At 42.7% G+C, this 19,104-nt stretch overlaps 1 protein-coding gene across 1 annotated transcript in view; it reads left to right on the forward strand.

Moving 5' to 3' along the window:
• The window catches only part of wwox (WW domain containing oxidoreductase), a 129,380-nt gene that overhangs the window by 40,285 nt on the left and 69,991 nt on the right, over nt 1–19,104 (forward strand). The window contains exons 7-8 of the mRNA XM_029434280.1: nt 2,296–2,481; nt 6,515–6,779. Coding sequence (XP_029290140.1) covers nt 2,296–2,481; nt 6,515–6,779 — 451 coding nt within the window. The remainder of the gene's footprint in view (nt 1–2,295; nt 2,482–6,514; nt 6,780–19,104) is intronic.

Here is a 19,104-nt window from a genome sequence, read left to right on the forward strand (position 1 = left end):
ATGCCCCTAATACAATTCCTACTGAACGGTCCGTAATTAACACATGCAATTGGTTTTCACCTGTGATTTTTTAATTTAAAATTGCATTTATCCTGTTATAATTTCAAGCATATTATGTGTAATAGGTGGTCTGTATAAATACATGCAAGCCACTTCACATTAGTCTGGCATTCTTTACATTGTGGTGACTTAAACACTGTCAGATTGTTGTGTGTCTTTGCACACGTTACAGGTATGCACTTCTGGTGTGTGAGTTTGAATATGGATCAGGATGAGAAGTGTACACATGTCCATATGTTTGTTGCCTGTGCCAGTTTTCCTGTTGCCAATAAAGTGCAGTGTTAATGACCAGTAGTCTGAGCCCAGCTCACACAGGCAATCTCTTCCTGCTGGCCCACATTATCGTAGAGGTCAGGGGTCATACCCAGGGGGGTTATTTAAAGTAAATATATAAACTGATGTCTCCTTGTTTGGTAGTTAACACCCTCGTTTGACCAGCGCTGAGATTGCACAGTGCACACAGTGTTGTGTGAGGTCTTAATGTGGAAAGAGGGACTGTGGTACGTGGCAATAGGCCTATTAAAGACATTCATTAGACCTGCGCTTATGAGAGAGGGACTAACTGGTGGGCAGTTGAATTAACAGGCCTTTTACATTACAAGCAGACTCACCTGAGGCCCATCTGAGGTGTGTGGGGGAAATCGCCCTACTGGCCGGAGAAAAGTTGGTTATTGGAGTTTTTGATCTCAAATATGTGATACCCTTTGAGTGACACACTGAGTTTTTTTTTATAGCGTAAGGTCATAAAAAAGGACACAAGCCAAATTTAAATCGTAAGAGGTGTAACTGACATATTGATCATTTTTAAACAACAGCTACAGTGAAAGGTTAAAAGTTAGGTCAAGAGTTCATGCCTGTGGTGTTATTGTGCAGATCCGAGCCAGCACATTAGTAACAGAGCCAAGAGTTTTGCCTTGTATAGCACAATGTTACTGTACTTCACACTCTATTAGACAGGGGAACACTGGGCCAAAAACAACCAAGGTGTTTTTGTTTTTTTGTTTCAGAGCAGAACTTCACATCACAGCAACTGTTTTACTCGTCCATCTTGTTTTATCAGGTTTAAGTGCAGATCACGAAGGTCATTTATTTACATTTGTTGTTTATTTTCTAGCGAGCCATTAAGTTAGAAGTCCCTACCTTTTTGTATTTTTCCAGTGAAAATGTGAATATCTTGCTGCTGGTTTGATAATGTGCTGAGGTCGGCATTCTTTAAGTTGACTTGTGACTAGGTTTGTGCTCTTTAATGAACCTTGTGTGTTCGGGGGCCTGAAGGTGATCGTACAGTACACTCCTATGTAATAGCATGGGATGGCTCATTATAGCAAGGCATAACAATTCACACATTAATTTTCCAGCATCCAGTTTTTAATTAATCCAGTAGGCAGTCTTAAACACAGGGTACACAAATTGCCTTCGGCCTCATAATTAATTCTAATGGAAGAAATTAAAAATTGGTGGGGTGTGTTTGGATTGTTCGGCTGTGTTACTGTGGTTTCGAGCTCGCTGGAGCGACGCTGTCACCGACAAGGATCTCTCACTGCCCTGACCAATCCAGCAATCTCCATTCACTGGCACGCGAGCAGGGAGTGTTACTCACTCGCCCACACGAAGTCTGCAAAATTGGAAATGTGTTGCGTGTCCATGTTAAAACATATGCATTTAAAAATATGTTTTATTGGTCCCTGAATTAAGTGAGTTGTTTTTTTTACATCATGACTTTTGTGTGTAATTCCTTTGATCTGCTCTCTTCTGCTCAGCCTTTCTGAGTCGATGTGTTGGTGGGTTTGGTTACTCCGAGTAGTTACACAGAGCTTGTATCAACACCCATTACTTCCACCACCCTCGTGTGTTGAAACAGTTTGAGATTGCTTTTCAATGTGTTGTTGCTCTTGGATTCTAGCCAGCTGTATTCAGTATCTACAGTACCTGTCGAGCCATGGGGAGTTGCACTGGAAACCTCTGTATCATATCAGCATTACTGATGCTCGGTCTCTGTAGACCTCTAAAGTCTACCACACTGTGGAACAAGACACCCTGTTTCCTTTCTCCGCCTTCGCTTCTCACTATTCCATCTCCTTTTTTTATATTTCTTCTCCCTGTCTCTCCTTACACCTTCTTCAGCCTAATATGGTAGGACAATTCCCCTTTTATGCAGCGGTGTCTTCTTTGCTTTCACTTATGATCAATAAACAATCAAACATGTTGTATTTCCCGCCTTCCTACCCCACATAGGCCCCTTCACATTCTGGTGTGTAATGCAGGAGTGTGCACTCAGCCCTGGAGTTTGACGGAGGACGGCCTGGAGTCCACCTTCCAGACCTGCCATCTTGGCCACTTCCTGCTTGTCCAGTGCCTACAGGACGTGCTGCGTCGCTCCGCCCCTGCCCGTGTTGTGGTGGTATCTTCTGAGTCCCACAGGTAAAGAAAATAAACTAGGCATGTAAAAAAAGTTAAACATGTTCCAAGAGAAGACTATTAAAATACGGCTTATAGGATTTCTGGGCTATTTCAATAAGTAATAAGCATGACCTGTGCATTCTTTAAAATAAATTGCTTAACATTCGCAAAGAAAAATATATTCTAATTTTGTACATCTGCACCTTAAGTAAATTTAAAGGTGCCCTGTGGAGTTTCCTTTGAACTAATACAATGTATTTTTATGTTCAGGGTTATTCTTGAGCTCTAACATAATGTTGAATGCATTTCCTTCCTCGTAAAACATTAGCAAAGCAGATTTTTCGCCAACATTACCCAGGTGAGCAGTTGGGTGCATTCTTTACAGATAAGTTTACTTGCCTGCAGTCTTCTTCTTCCCTACCTTTGCTTGTGCATTGCTGCATATGTTGGCGTGTTACTGCTAGTTGTAGATCAGGGGAATAGTGTGAAAACCATGGGTAGGACTGTGTAACGCGTCATCCACATGCACATGTTTGTCCCGCACCTGTATGAGGCACACATTAAAAACTACTAGAGGTAAAATAAACTCTACAGGGTACCTTTAACTCATGCAGAACTGCTTTTATGCAAAAAGGACAAGAATTCCAAGGTAACCTGATCCTTGTGCCACAATCTGGTTACCTTGAATTTACCTTACACTTCCTCTTTTTTTTTTGTTTTGAGTCGATCTTGTTTTTTCCCGTCCCGGAGTAGCTCCTCTTGCCATATTTATGTCTCTGGGTTTGGAGATATAATGATTTTTACAGATGATGATACATGGTTGACAAAACATTTGTTAAGAAAAAGTGTCTAGGCTAGGCTTTTTAGTGCAAAGTATTAAACCCTCACCACTAGCAAAGATTTATTTCCCTCTATTTGAGATAAGCTGTCACTGGAAACCATAGACAGACATTAACTGAGCTAAGCACTCCTTTGAGGGTCTCTTGCACGATGACGTTCCACCGCTTTGGAGGCAAATCTGTAAATTGTGATTATTGCCAACATAAATACATTTGATTATACTTGGGTTTACTTGACTACACACTACCCCAAATATTACTGATTTTATTTTGAAATTCTTAGTGATAGAAACAATTGAACCCACTTTAACCCTCCAGTCAACTAGTCGCGTCCATCAACACAGTAAACCCTGTTTTTTTGTTTACAGATTAGCTTCAGTACCACATCTTCAGTTTTCTAGATACTTTATATACTTTAATATCAGTACTGCTTTATTTGTCAGTACATGTTGCGATAATGGAAATCAACACACTGGCTGAAGGGTTCGGATTGGGAATGTGGTTAAACGTGAGCAGCACGCTGTGGTTTTCCCTGTATTCCTAACATTTACAGTTAAGCCACAAACAACTCCTCAACTCCAGTCATGCAGTTATAGCCGCTACATTGGCGAGTTTTCACTACAAACTGATAGCTCAGACTTGATGCATATTGTCAAACATGACAGCCTCACTCACTGAAAACTCATTTCCCTCCACACGCTGTCGCTATGAATTAAATGTATCATCAACATGATGGATGGACTTATCAGCTAAAATTAACTTTGATCAAGTATCTGCTCCTTTCTGTCTGACCCCCTGACTCAGCCCCTTTCTCCCTGCTTTTCCCTCCTTCTGCCATCTATTGTTTTTCAAGTCTTTCTTTTTGTTAACTCCACTCCATAGGCTTCTGTTTTTCCTGTCATTCAGTAGACAGGCATGATGTCTTGCAGTGATCTGTGAGCCCTGAGCCATGTGTTTCAGAGTCAGTGAGTGTGTGTGTGTGTGTGTGTGTGTGTGCGCAACATTGATCCAGTCTTCAGTCAGTCAGACGGCCAAGCAGAGTGATTGATCGGAGCTCGGCAGAGTGACCTGAGACAAGGAGAACATACGCAGAGTTATTCTAGCAGATCAAACAGCAGCACTATTACAGGGGCCCTCGTATGAGTTATGTTATACAGACTGCCATGCATGAGAGGGCAGGAGCAGCGGAGGGGATGGTTTGACACTCAGATTCACTTGGGGTCACACTGCTATTACCAGCTGTAGGAAAAGTAAGAGGAAAAGAGAGTAGGAAAAGCTTATTGAAAGAAAGCACGTCATGAAGTGAGTATTGACAGCGTTTGATGGATGCAAGACTTTCCTACACAGTGAGGTCACACAAGTTTAGTCAGGCTGCTATTGGAACAGTGTGTACGATTTATACATATAGCCATAAGGCCAAGAACGGTCAGGTATTCTCCTCACTCTTTGCCCTACAGCTCCCTCGCTCTCCTTCTCTGCCTTCCCTACACATATACTCACCTTCCCTTCTCTCCTCTACAAGCAGCAGTGGCTTTAACCCCTTCAAAGAGGGCTTAGGCAGGACCAGAGAGAGTCAGTTACACACTGACACAGACTAGAGGGAGGGGAAGAAGGAGCGGAAATAGACAATATCTCATATTACATCTTCCATTCTGTCCACCTCATTCCAGACCTATATTACATCTCTTGAAGTCACTCCCTTTTTTGTTTGTGTTATTTTCAGTTTCCGCTGATTTCCCGTTTATTCACTTAGCCTCCCCTCACAAGCAGTGTGTGACCCCTGACCTGGCAGCATATTGTATTCCCTAAGCCCCTTGTCCGCTGGTAAAGCATTGACCTATAAGGGACAGGGGTGGGAGAGATGGATGCACGGGTAATGGCTGGACACTTTATCAGTTTCCACCACAGGGGCTTACTGTGGAATTGGCCCAATGCAGGTTTACTTTGCCCTAGTACTGCATCAGATCTGGTCAAACAAGGGGAGATAATATCCTTAATGAAATTACCTCTGAGAGATCTAAGCTGCAGCTCTGGCTCCATACCTTTATGTACAGAAAATATATTTTGGTTAACCAAAATCTCTATATTTTATTATGCAAGTTTGTGTGAATCATTTGGCAGAGTAATTCATGGATTGCAGTAGAACCCATTGGAGCCAGAATAGGGGGAACAACAAGACTTTTTGGGTATTACACAAAACGTTGGCAACAATATCTAAGCCTATGGCGTCGAACATATCCAATCATAATCAAACATTGTGTAAGTCAAATAAAATCAAAGTCATCGGATATTCAACAAAACAAATTCTCCTTTTGAGTCGGCACCCCCTTTGTTATGTAAAAACATGCATGAAGCGTTTCTTAGAAGAATGTCGTGCACCGTAAAAGGACTTGTTCGCTCACCGCTTGACGCCGGACAACTGCGCTAAAAAAATAACCATTTTGATCAGTAAGTACCCTGATGAGACGAGGGAATGCGTTTCTTAAGACCAGGCGCAGAATGAAAGGAAGTTGACAAGAAAAAAAGTCACCAGCCTATTATGTCATCCTAAGCCGGATGCCAACAACCCCCCCCCCCCCCCCCCCCCCCCCCCACACACACACACACACACTTTACTGCTGGTAAAACCTCACTCAGTTGTAACCAGGCACAACTTCAGCATAACATTTTTTTTGGGGGGGGGGTTGATGCTCAAGCAATTGATTTATCAACCTGTACTTGCTAAAGTAGTTATGAAGTTGTAGCACATGAAATGAAAAGCCTGCAGATGTTGTAATTTAGCCAAGCAAGGATGTTGCGGAAGGCGACAGTAAACTTGAGGCAGTGAGCTTGTAAAATCACAACAAGGAAACCAGGTGACATTTTGATTGGTTGTTTTCTAATGACTGGATTAATATGTAGGTTGTGTTCCACCAGTTTGGAGCCTATGTCTCTTCCTCCCACACAAACACAAAACGCACACGACACACAGGGAGTGTAGTTCTCGTGCACGTGCATTGTGATGTTATTGCGTGACTGCATAATAACACAACGAGTAGTGTAATGTTTAAGGGGCCTTGTCAAACATCTGGAGTTTAACAGCTCTGTCGCAGGCAATTAAAGAACATCATGTCACGTCTTTGATTTGTATGCAGCCAGCACCACACATCTGCCAGTAGAAAGCCTACACACACACAGACACACACTAACTACTCTTGATCTGGACTCTGTTTCAGGTTCACAGACCTGTTAGACTCATGTGCCAAGGTGGACCTGGCCCTGCTGTCTCCCCAAAAGAAGGAGTACTGGTCCATGCTGGCTTACAATCGGGCCAAACTCTGTAACATCTTCTTCAGCAACGAACTCCACCGCCGCCTCTCACCTCACGGTGTCACCTCCAACGCAGTGCATCCTGGGAACATGATGTACACCTCCATTCATCGGAGCTGGTGGCTGATGACCTTTCTCTTCTCTCTGGCCAGACCTTTCACCAAGTCTATGGTAAGAGACAAAAAAAGTTTTATATACAGGGTTCCCGCAGGCATTGAATTCATTTATCTAAATATGAGGCCTTGATTGGTATTAAAATGTCTTCTATCAATCTTTCAAAAGTCTTGAAAGTGCTTAGACATGGGTACGATTTTCATTATTTATTTTAACCAAATGCCTCTCACATTAACGTTGTGCAGATCTGGCAGAAGGACAATTGTTGGTCTTAAATGGCATAAAAAAATATAATTTAAAGTCTTAAATCTAACGTGCGTTAAGCTGAAGGAACCCTATAACCGTGTTACTGCAAAGACTGTAGCACGACCCGCTGAAAACTGCTTTTTATTACCTGCAGATGTTGGTAGCTACCAGAGCGGTTTAGTAACTTGTCATTTCACCAGAGTTGCTCTGTAGCTAGTTTTAATGTTCTACATGGAAAGAAAGCCGGTGAATTCAGCACACTATATCACTATCTTCTTGTTCAGACTCTGACGTGTCCCTTACTCAGCCTATATATTTGTCTTGGCACGTTCCTGGGAGAGAGGAGAGGAAAAGGATGGAGAAGGGTTGATCTGCTGAGTGCTGAGGGCTCAGCGAGAGAGCCTGGGTTTCACAGATAGAGAGATAGTCTGTGGTTTGTTTTCCTCTTCCTCCTGTCACTGTTTATTTAACTCTGAGAGGCGGTTCCCCTATCCGCTCACAAGGGTAGGCGATATTCCAGATCCTGTGTACCGCAACTATTAGGTTACAGTAAATGCACGGCACAAACTCCTATGCAGTCCTGTATTCTACAGTACTAAGATAATTATCTCTCTGTCAAATATGTTTTTACCATCTACCCTATTCCCATCAGAAGAACCTATTACCAGATATTTTCAGATGCATTATCTTAAGTTCTGAGTAATATTAGCAGGCTGACTCTACTTTATTTCTCAAAGACCTGTCTGTGAGCAGAGATACAGTAAAGACATTATGTCCTCACAGGCTGTTTTTGAGTGAGACAAAGAGAGGAGGCCAGGTGCTGTGCCAGAGGGACTTGTGGTTTTTTATCTGTTTACAAGTTTAAGTTTGAACAATAAAACCAGATCCCCTGAGAGAATTGACAGTCTAGTGTGATGGTGCTGGCAGTTAGCGTGCCCTTGTGACCCTAGGAGCTGGGTGATTGGGTTAACAGCTCCTCGTAGGGTCTCCCTTTGGCAAACTGGTCCCAGGGTAAAGGGCTTGGGACACGGAATGTCATTTTTCTGGCTGGGGAAGAAGCCGAAGATGGTGCAGAAGTAACATCAAGTATGTGTAGTTTGGCTCACCTGTACACACAGCTGCTGCATTCAGGCTGTACAGTACCTACTTCTTCTAAAGAGTTACCCAGGGAGACATGAGCTGGTCAAGTTTAAGGTTACTCACAAAGCTGAGCAGCATTGGTTTGGAGTTTTCCTCTGATTCGAGATTGCCCTCTATTCATCTGTGTTTTGCAGAGACAGGAGGCCTCCCTGTTTTTTATGCCTATGCACTGAACAGCACTTGAGAGTATCCACTTTCTTGTATGTCTCTGTTTGAGTTTACAGGCAGGGCATGGGGACTCCATAGTAGTGTTGTGGGTGTACTTTAACATGCTGTTCTCATACACTGTTCCTAGCTATACCTACGAAACGTCATGCACTGTAATTTGTGTTCATCCCACAAAATCAATTTGTATGTATCTCACGTAAATGTGAACCAGGAAGTATGAAGAGCAACAAAGTTTGCTTAGAGAGGACTTCGGGCTGGATGGGTGGGTTACGTGGATCACCTAGGTGACATCTGTTCATGTCCTGTGTAAAACCAGAATTTATTTATTTGTCACGTAACTTTGACCCTTCCGTGTCATATTATCCTAACCCTAACCCTGTATGCATGTAATACGGGAAATAGTGCATGTTGCTGGACATTCGTAGGAGAGTGCACGCAAAACCAGGAATACCTGTTTGTAAGATACGGATCATTTGAAGAGGATACGCTGACTTTAATGCTCACCTGGGCAATAACAGAGAAAGCTCTGGAGAGGAACCACCGGCCTGATCTGACACTGAGTTTTGTTTTGCTATTGGACTTCTGTGCCAATTGTAACTCAATTGCCAAAGACATTTAACCCAAATGCAGATGACAAAGCATTTTTCATTCGGTGCAACAATTCTGTTATACAATGTTTGGGATTATTTCCAGCACATCAAGAGTAACTATTGCTGTCAATTGCATCTCAATTAGATCATAAGATATAAAGCTTTCCTCTCAAGGCAATAATAGTTCAGCTCAGACATGGCAACTGTTGTGAGGGTGTGAGGATGCATCTGGTGTGGGTGTTTGATAAAGGACTGCATGAGAGTGTTCATAGCACACATGTGTGCTTATAAGGTGATGCGAGGTGCCGGAGGTTAACGTCCTCACACACCTTGGATATGAACGATAAAGTTCAACACTATGATTTATCTTCGTCTATATTGTGTCCTCTGCTCTGTGAGACTTTTCAATTGATAGCAGCTCTCTACCCTTTAGGCTCCATGGCCTCCTAATATATGCTTTAGTTTGACTATTACATCTTTCCATTAGCTACTCTTCGTACTTTATCAATTTAGTGTTTGCACTGAAGGGAAAATGTGATGTGTTGAAAGGCAGCGTGTTGGAGTTTTAGTGAAGCGTTATTCTGATCCATCATGTCTGACAGACACAAGGCCTCAGGCCGTCATTTGTCTCTCCTTTTCTGACATAGCATGAGAGATGAGAGGAAGTGCTCCTCAGCACCTTTCGCAAAATGCCAAGCTGAACATTTCCTCAATTTGACTATTAACAAAACACTCTTTTCCCCCCTCCCTCTCTACCTTCTGTAACATTTGTCTTGGCTCTTTTCATCACTTGCTGTCTCATTTAAATCTTCAAACCTGCTTCATTTTAACTGGACAAAAATGTGTTAAACATGCTTTTTTAATCAGATGATTTGAAAGTGTACCCTAGAGTGTATGACACTTGTGTGTGTTTTTTTTGTGTGTCTAAGAGAAGGGTGTGTAGCGTTTTGGATGCGAGCGCACTGATGCAATTAGCAGAGCGGTTTCTCCTCCAGAATGGGGCTGTGGCTTTGCTACACGTGGTTAATTAAACGTAGTGTGGATGTTAGTAAATATTAAAGGACAAAGGTAGAGCTAGTAATTAAATTCTGGTGTGCTGACACAGCGATTAGCTAAAACTCATGTCTGATAAAGGCCACACAGACACACAGACACACACAGATACAGAGGCACACCCTTAAGCTGAGCATTTGCTCTTATTTAAATCTGGGGTTGATAAGGCCCCTGAAAGTGTATTCTCTTTAAAATCCCACTCCTCACTCCTTCTGCCCCCACATTAAGGGCTTAATAAAACAGTGATATTATTTCAGTTATTGGTTGCAGGGATATGAAGATGGTATCGCTTTAATTGCTTGCGTACGCTTGCGGGATCCATGGAGATTGTTCTGGGATGCAAACATAAGCAGAATGTCGACTCCAAAAAACAATCACAAAGCCCCCGTGTGTGTTCTTGCGCAAATAACCAGCCTCTCATTTAAAACACAGGTTTGATTTATAGGAGCACAGGTGGAGTGATATACAGTTGCCCTACACGAGGAGAAACACACACATGGACAAGCACACACATGAATTTACAATATGGAGACTACTGAACCACCTGGAGCTACATGTGGTCCTAAATCTTTCATTTGAATTGTTGCAGTAAAGGCGATGAAATGTCATGTCAGGCCATGAGCTCCACATTTGGTCATCCAATCATGTCCATGTTTTCCTCCCTCATTAATTGTGCTTCATGCCCCTTTATTTGATCGTTCACTTTGATCTTTTTGCCACTGCATTTTGCTCGCGTATTACCAAAATATATTTTGACTTCCTCAATTTTGCATCCTTTGTGTTGTGGATTCTACTTAAGGGAAAGAAACTTCTCTATTAGCAGGGAGCACAGCCCACTCTGCTATTGATGTACAGAGCTGATTCCATTCTGCTGAGTTGAGAAAGGCATCTATAAAGAGCCATGACATTTTAATCAGCCAAACTATCTCTCACTAACATCATGTTCCCCTCCCCGCGCCTTGATCTACTTATCAGAGATTGTGCGACCAGGCCTGTAACTCCTGTTTCTTTAATTCAGCGTGTTTAGAGTGGGAGTTTTCCCTGTGTCCTTTGGTGTGATTATCAGCGTTGAATGATCTGGCCTGCAGTGGTGTGTACTGCATGTGTATGTGCCCGGATGTGTGTCTATTAGAGAGCGACACTAAGGGAGAGTGAGAGAGGCAAAAAAACATTATCACAGTTCTGTTTAATGCTCAAATTTTGATTTTTGGTTGATTTATTTGATTAAGGATAGTACTTCAGGATAAGATGTTGGGTCTTTGACATATATGACGTATATGCTGTAAAAGTTATTAGACAGTACACTTTGAATCAAAGCTCAGACTGGACACACATTTAAACAGCACAGAATAAATTTCAGTGACTGTTGCAGTTATTTGTTGGGCTGTAACCTTTGTGAAGTTGTCACCGTCTTGTCGCGCTGTAACGCCGACCCTGTGACATTTTGTTGACTGACTGATTGCTCCCTCAAGATCAGTGTACCCTCAGGCTCTGAGCAGCTGTGCTCAGCCTATACTCATCTAATCTATACCTTAACTATAGGCACAGACAGTGCTGAGCTGAATGGAGATCAGTGTGGGCAGTGGCTCCAGTACCTCATCATAATGGATAGAAAGAGGGGAGGGAGGTGTTGTGGGCACGGGCCTAAGAGGCTCCGCTGGTCCAATCAGACAGCTCAGTTCCCCCAGGGGCCGGTTTCATCAGCGCTCTCGCTTAGTCCCATGCTTCTTAGCGTTTTAGCATGATTATTTTACCCAGGATCCTGCCTCGGGCACCAGGCCACCTTTTTACATATGCACAGGCTGAACTTTTGACCAGGCACCAGCAGTCAGGACTGTATTAGAGAAAAGCGTGTTCTGTCAGGAGTAGTGGGACCGCCAATACCTCCTCTGCTGAGCCTTGCCTACTGCAACCAGGAGCTCTCTTTTTCACCTCGGGGGTTAACCCCAGAGACAGGTCCTGCAACGAAGACATCAGCATTACCATATAACAGACGTACAGTGAGGCTGGCGCTGTATGTGAACACAGGAGCCACTTTTACCTTGGTGTTCTTTATCAGTTTCTCTCCTGCAGACAGACATGAGGTCAGGTGCTCTATCTGGTGTAGCACACAGACGCAGCGGCTCTGCTGCACACAACCAGGCAATCTGTGTGTGTGTGTGTGTGTGTGCTCCGGTGTTGTGTGTGGTGCTCAACCATGTGGAAAGAAAGAGGAGCAGAGGTCCCAATCTCCCCGCCAGCCCCCCTTCTCCTCTGTGGGGTTAGATGAGCTGCCAGGCCCTTGTAATAGAGTCCTCTTGGATGATTAGGAGCTACACAGGAGGGGGGTCAGCTCCAGTCTGACTGGAGACACTGTGTAGGTTTTCCTCAGTGGGGTAGACAGAATATTACACATTATGCCAGTAGGTATGAGGCTTACATTCTTACAGTAGACTACTCTGATGATGCACCGATTATCCTTTTACGGCCATGTTTTAGATAATTATTTAAAGAACTAGATATAATGAACGCGATGTTCCAGCCAGACATTCCCTGCTGTGCTGCTGGGAGGGAGATAGACATGGAGGGAGCGAGAAAGACATGGAGGAGGAGAGAAAGACACATACTGTAGGGGCAGAAAGACGTGTTGGTGTGGGGCTGGATAAAAGCATACAATCCCATTTGGCTGTATTGACATGTGTGTTCCTGCCCAATCCTGTTACTGGGATTATTGTCCACGGAGATACCATTTCATTAAAGAAAACACACACCCACACACACATGCACACACGCACACACGCACACACGGTCGGTGAACAGAGATGGCCTGAGGCCTGGTTATGTGGTCCATTGCACAGGGAAACTGTGTAAATGGTTTATTGTGGATGAGTTGATGTGATGGAGAGCGTGTCTGGATCAATAAAGAACCAATCAAATGCTGACAGTCTGCTACTGTATGCAGTCAGTCATTCACCCCTCCTGCCTGCGTACAGTTATACAACATGAGTGTGAAGGAGGTATGAACAATATCCGTGTTGAAAGCAGAAAAAGTTGAAAAAGGAAGTAATTTCTTTTTAACAATCAAACTTCTAGAAAATGTAGTTTTGCATAGCTGCTGTGATAATGTTGATGATGTTGTTTTTCAAAAACACATTTTTGCACAGTGCACATTAGTTTTACCACTTAAGATGACTTTCTATGACAGACTTTGAACATTTTGTTTGTGAAGAAACATTACTGAAAGCCTCAACCACATCCTTCCTGCTCCTCCAGCTCCACACACCTCAGGGAGGCTATTAGGACGTCTCCCCGGCCTGGGTTGTCTGAGTCTGGGCTGAGACTGAGCAGAGGCTGGGCTAAATTACCCCAGAGCCACAAGTCAGAGCCAGCTAGACCCTCATTGCCAAGGGACTCCCTCTCTAATAGAAGGGATCAGAACAGGCCAAAGAGGCAGAAACTGACCTGGCCAGAGAGACATCCTTACTCACTTACCCTCTACTCTTCCACGTTGCCTCCTTCACCCGCCATCTTTTACCTTTTGAGCTTCAGAGCTTTTCTCCTGTGAAACTCAGAGAGGAGAAAGATGTAACCTATCACCCCTTTCTCACTCAACTCGACACACACACACAAACACACACACACACACACACACACACACACACACACACACACACACACACACACACACACACACACACACACACACACCCCACTCCCTCCCCTCTTTGTTGTGACATGGAGCTGATGGACTATTTTTCAAATTGATTTCAAAAATGTACATAAGCAGCCGATCCCCTAGCCCAGATTACCTATTGATTTTTAATATGAAAAGCTCATTATATAAGCAGGAACTGCAACACAAAAAGCTAGCCAACCTTTGCATAAATCCTTTAATTGAATTTCCAGAGCCCGTGGTTCTACATTTTTTAATTAAATCCATTTCTTTTTTTAAGGGTTGCTGTGTAATTTGCATGCTGTGAAGTGGGTGCTGTCCCAGATAAAGTGCCATTGATCCTTATTAAGGCTCACCTCTGGGCTCGCTGAAAACCAACCGCAGAAATTAAATGTGCTCATGGTGCATACACTTATTGCCCGCATGATAGGATTAGAGGCAGAGGGAGAGAGAGGGAGAAGGAGGGAGATAGAGATGCAGAGAGAAGGAGTGATGGGGTAAAGGGGGGGGTCTTATTATTAATAGTTGTTCATATTAATGTAATATTTCACCTTTCTTCCTCTGGGGTGAGATTGTAAAGAGCTTGTTTATAAATACAGCTTGGTCTGGGCATTGTTTGGGTTTCTCATCAAACACACTGTGGTCTGATGTGTTGGGGTGTCGCTGTGATTTCCCAGTTTGATGGTAGCATTTAAATCTGTCACAACACTGAGAGATATGACCTCATGGTCATGTTAGACACATTTTACTGAAAAACAAGCACTTCCTTATATTTTGATACTAACGAGGACATGTGCCCATGATCGTATGATCCCGTGTAAATGAAGAAAAAGATCATATCATTATTCTTCACGAGGTCATGGTCTGAAATCTTTCTAAGGAGAAGGTGTTTAACTATCTAGTTAGATTAAATGATACTTCATTTTTTCTTGTCCTTACCGTACTTAGCGTCAGGTAACCACGAGTGTGTGCGAGCAGGGATTTTTATCCTGCATTTGTGCTGTGTGATAGCTGGTAAAGCAGGCCTCTCCTTCCTTGTCTTCCTGTGTGGCTGTATGCAGACGGTTGAGTAAATCAATAGGGATTAACCTGTGACCCCAGCCACATACTTATAGCCCAGTCCTCGCTGCTCACACATCTCTCATCAGTTTCACTTAAACACTGCACCTCACTCAATAAGGTACCACACACTAATTCATTTCAAAGATGGAGAGGCCCCTATCACAGACCTCTCTCTCTCACACACACACACACACACACACACACACACACACACACACACACACACACACACACACACACACACACACACACACACAATCATAGCTATTAAAACAATAGTCGGACCAATTTTTCACGTCAGTGTGCATAGACTGTTCACACATAGTGAGGCAATGGGATTAGGACTGCAACTAATTATTATTTTCCTTATTGATTAGTCTTCCAACTATGTACTCGATTAATCAATTAATTGTTTATTCTATTACATAGAATAAAAAGTAAATATGTAAAGTAAATGGGTCTAAAAATCTCCATCCCATAAACCAAGGTGAAGATTATCGTTACGCTATTTCTGCTCAAAACAATCACCTAAATGATTAATCCATTATAAAGAATTTTGCTGATTAATCTTCTGTTGATCAACTAATCAAGATGGAAACATTTTGAAACAATTCAAATGGAAATAGAAAAACAGCAAGATGGAATAAAGTCAAACTGCACTGCTACACCATCAGAGGTTAGAGAGAAAAAGTTTTTCACTGGAGTCTTCACGTCTGGCTCAAAGTGTTCCCATAAGACATGTCAGGAGGTGAAATATTAGTTTAATTTAGTCAGTTAATTTTTCCTTTAGATAGAGAGAAGATAGGAAAGGAAGACGGATGTCACAGAGACCTAATTCAGTCTGTAAAGGTTCCTTGATTGTGGGGCATGTTTGGCTTTCTCTTATGCACAAACACATACTTGCATTCTCTCCTTTTCTCTGTCTTCCTCTTGAAACATTGACATCGGCTGACTGATTGGTCTGATGTCTCTCTTTCTTTTGTGTGCATGTGGAAATGCGTGTGTGTGTGTGTGTGTGTGTGTGTGTGTGTGTGTGTGTGTGTGCGTGTGTGTGTGCGTGTGTGTGTGTGCGTGTGTGTGTGTGTGTGTGTTGAGCAGTGCAGTGCAGTGCAGTGTCAGCAGCATGTGCTGCAAGTATTGACCCAGGCCTGTCCTCTGCTCTGACTGGCTCGTGTCCCTAACTTGTCATCTCTCTCTCTTTCTCTCTGCTGGTTGATCTTCTTGTGAGTTGATCAATGTTTTGCCACCTTTCATGGTCATTTCTAGCAACTTTTAAAAGACCGATTTGCTTCTCTAATTCTGCTAGCTTTGTCCTGTATTTAACAAATGTCAGTGTCTGATTTGTTTCTTTTATCGTAGAATTATTCTCCGTTACATATTTTGCATTAAAACATATTCGTCTGATGGGGGTTAGAGATGTGAATGACCTCAGTAATGCACAGACTGATAACTGTGGGCTCAGCAATGCTTTTAACCCACAAACAGGTTCACATAATGCTCGTCACTGAGTGATGGTGGAAGGTCAAATGACACACAGAGGAGGGTGTCCTTTTCTCCTGGGACAAACCTAAGTATGAAGAACGTCCCACCTCTCTTTCCCCTGATTGTATAAATGGACTGATGATTCATTTCCTGTATTTAGCATTTTTTTCTATCTGCATTCTATCTGCACCCCATCACTTATTCCACTTTCTCTTTCACTCTCTCTCAGGCGGGTAGAAACGCACAGTCGCTACTCACTGACGTGTGTGAGGGTGCCGGCCAGAAACAAAAGGCTTTGATTTCCCTCATTTCATTTCATAATCCAATCAATCAGACTAAAGCAGCTTGGTTCCTTTTCTGTCCTCCCCTAACCAACCAACCATACATATTTACACTTATACACACGCACACACATACTGAGCACCTCCTAAATGCATGTGGAGCAGGTCGTTCCAGAAAGTCGGGACCCCCCCTGGGGTTAGACCACTCTATGTGTTATTGATTGCATTGCTGTTGCATGTTGTGCTCAATCATGTGTTCCATGCGTCTGGCGTTGTCCTCTCCCACCTGGCCCATTAGATTAGGCTAATGCATTCAACCATTGATTAGTCATTACACTCAGACCTGATCAGCCAATCGCCTACCTAGTTTGACTCTACTTGACCTGTGAACCCTAAATCTCATGTCATCTCGCCAGCTCTAACATGTTAAACACACACACGCAGCTCACAGCTCTATCTGATGTATAGCATGTCGGGGGGTTACGCTAGGGTGCGGGTTCAGCCGGGTTCACTACCTGTATGATATTCAATACTGATAGCATTTCCACGCATTTCCTAATCACATGCATCAGAGAGCTATAGATTGTATGACCGAGCATGGAACTGTTGAACCTGACATTGATCTCAACATTTTCCGTGAATGAGCGTGTTGATTGGAGTGCACGAGAGCTCTTTACGTCACGGTGAAACCATGATGTATGAAAGGTTTTTGAGTGTTTTGATTTCTTTCTCAACCTCCATTCCTCCATGTTCCTCCGCGTGCATAAACCTGTTCCCTGCGGTAATTGAATGTACATTGAGGTACTTGTATTTTACCTTGAACAGTCCTGTTTTCTGCTACTTTATATACTTTATATTGTACTCCACTACTTTTAACGGACTACAGTTACTTGTTACTTTGCAGATTCAGAGTGTTTTACATTTAATACATGTGATTAGTAAATGATGGGTAGTTTAATCTATAACAATTCAACAGCATTTAAAGTGGTTGAAAGAGTACTCCACCTGCTTAGCATTGTAGAACATTGTCGGACACACAATGGACAGTTGTCGATCAAGGAGATCCAGAAATGTAGAATTTTTTATTTTACACATCTGTATGTCTTGTCGAAACCTGCCGCCTACATTACCCACAATGAAGTGCGAGGAGTGACAATTAAGTCAGAGATTCTTGTTTTACGCTAGGGAATCCTCGAGCCTCAAGCTGACATGAGGATCGAACTACAGAGGTCTGTTCTTACTCCACTCCTCAACATCTTTCTCATTTTCAAATGTTCAGACTTGGCTGTTGGACGCTTTGAAGCCACAAAAAACTTCATGCAACTTTTTCTCACATAATATTTTCCGTGTAAAATTGATGCACTTCCCCTTTTAAAAGTAGCGTTACCTTAACCTGCTACAACATACAATGCTGAATTACATGCGCCAATGCAATGTCCATCCCATAATATAATATGTACTATTATAACTCTGACAGGGTCTATTCTGCTGTATAATGACTACTTTTACTTAAATACATTTTTACTTTTACTTAACTAAGCTTTTGGATGCAGTACTTTTATTTGTAATGGAGTATTTCTATAATTAGTTCTGCTACTTCTACTTAAATAATCTGCATAATTCATCCACCACTGGTTCCATACTCCTGTATGACCAAACCAGCATTTCCAAATGTATACACTGTGGGCCAGAAGAAGGAATTGTTTCTCTTCGGCTCTGCCTGACCCTCCAATGTCAAGACTCTCACCTTGACAGTTGTGCTTTAGAAATAATTAGTCCCCCCTCCTACCACTCCCATCCTCCTTATTTGCTCTTTTCCTTCTTTTCCCCCTCTCTACAGTATTGAGTCAGTCTGTGAGGAATGGCTGTTTTAGGGACAGTCCCATTGTGTGTGTGTATGTGTGTGTGTGTGTGTGTGTGTGTGTGTGTGTGTGTGTGTGTGTGTGTGTGTGTGTGTGTGTGTGTGTGTGTGTGTGTGTGTGTGTGTGTGTGTGTGTGTGTGTGTGTGTGCGCAATGTGAAGCACAGAGCTGAGTGATCGGGGATAGATCTCTTCATTGGATATGAGCTGGCTACTCCGTGGCTCTGCATTACATTTGTATTGAATAGGAAATTAATGATTGGATAATTTTATTGATGTTTGTCGTATTGAACATATAAACAAAATGTTCTTTTGAAGCATTGTGTGAGTGTTGTACCCTGGGGGGGAGGGAGCAGTCCCAGTTGTGCTTAAGAAAGAATAAGTCCATGTTGAGTCCATAGTGTATTGGAAAAGAGAGCGAACGGATCGATGGGGACTTGGTGCTTGAGACACACTTTAATTGTATTATTTTCTTTCAGATTTCTGCCCTCCCATATCCATCTCAGCGCAGCAGTGACAGATTTGATATGTATTGCAGACATTGTCATGAAGACAGATATGAATTTATTGAACAGTTTCAAAAACGGATTTGTTCTGCTTTTATCAGTAGACCCATATGGACCATAAGGGAGTTGTAGTTAGCGTAGTGTTGTGCTCCACAAAGGAACTGTCTTTTTATGTTTTCAGTCATTTATTTTTTAAAAGTGCTCTGATGCCTTTTTGTGTACGTTAAATCAATGCTGTACCTCGCCTGCTTAGAAATCTTCCGAATCAAACACTTACAACTTTCTCAAAGTGGAGACGGACTGTTTCTTTGACTGTGAGTCGGATGGGAACAGATCAAAGAG

This window comes from Cottoperca gobio, chromosome 6 (genome assembly GCF_900634415.1).
Source record: "Cottoperca gobio chromosome 6, fCotGob3.1, whole genome shotgun sequence".
Lineage (NCBI taxonomy): Eukaryota > Metazoa > Chordata > Actinopteri > Perciformes > Bovichtidae > Cottoperca > Cottoperca gobio.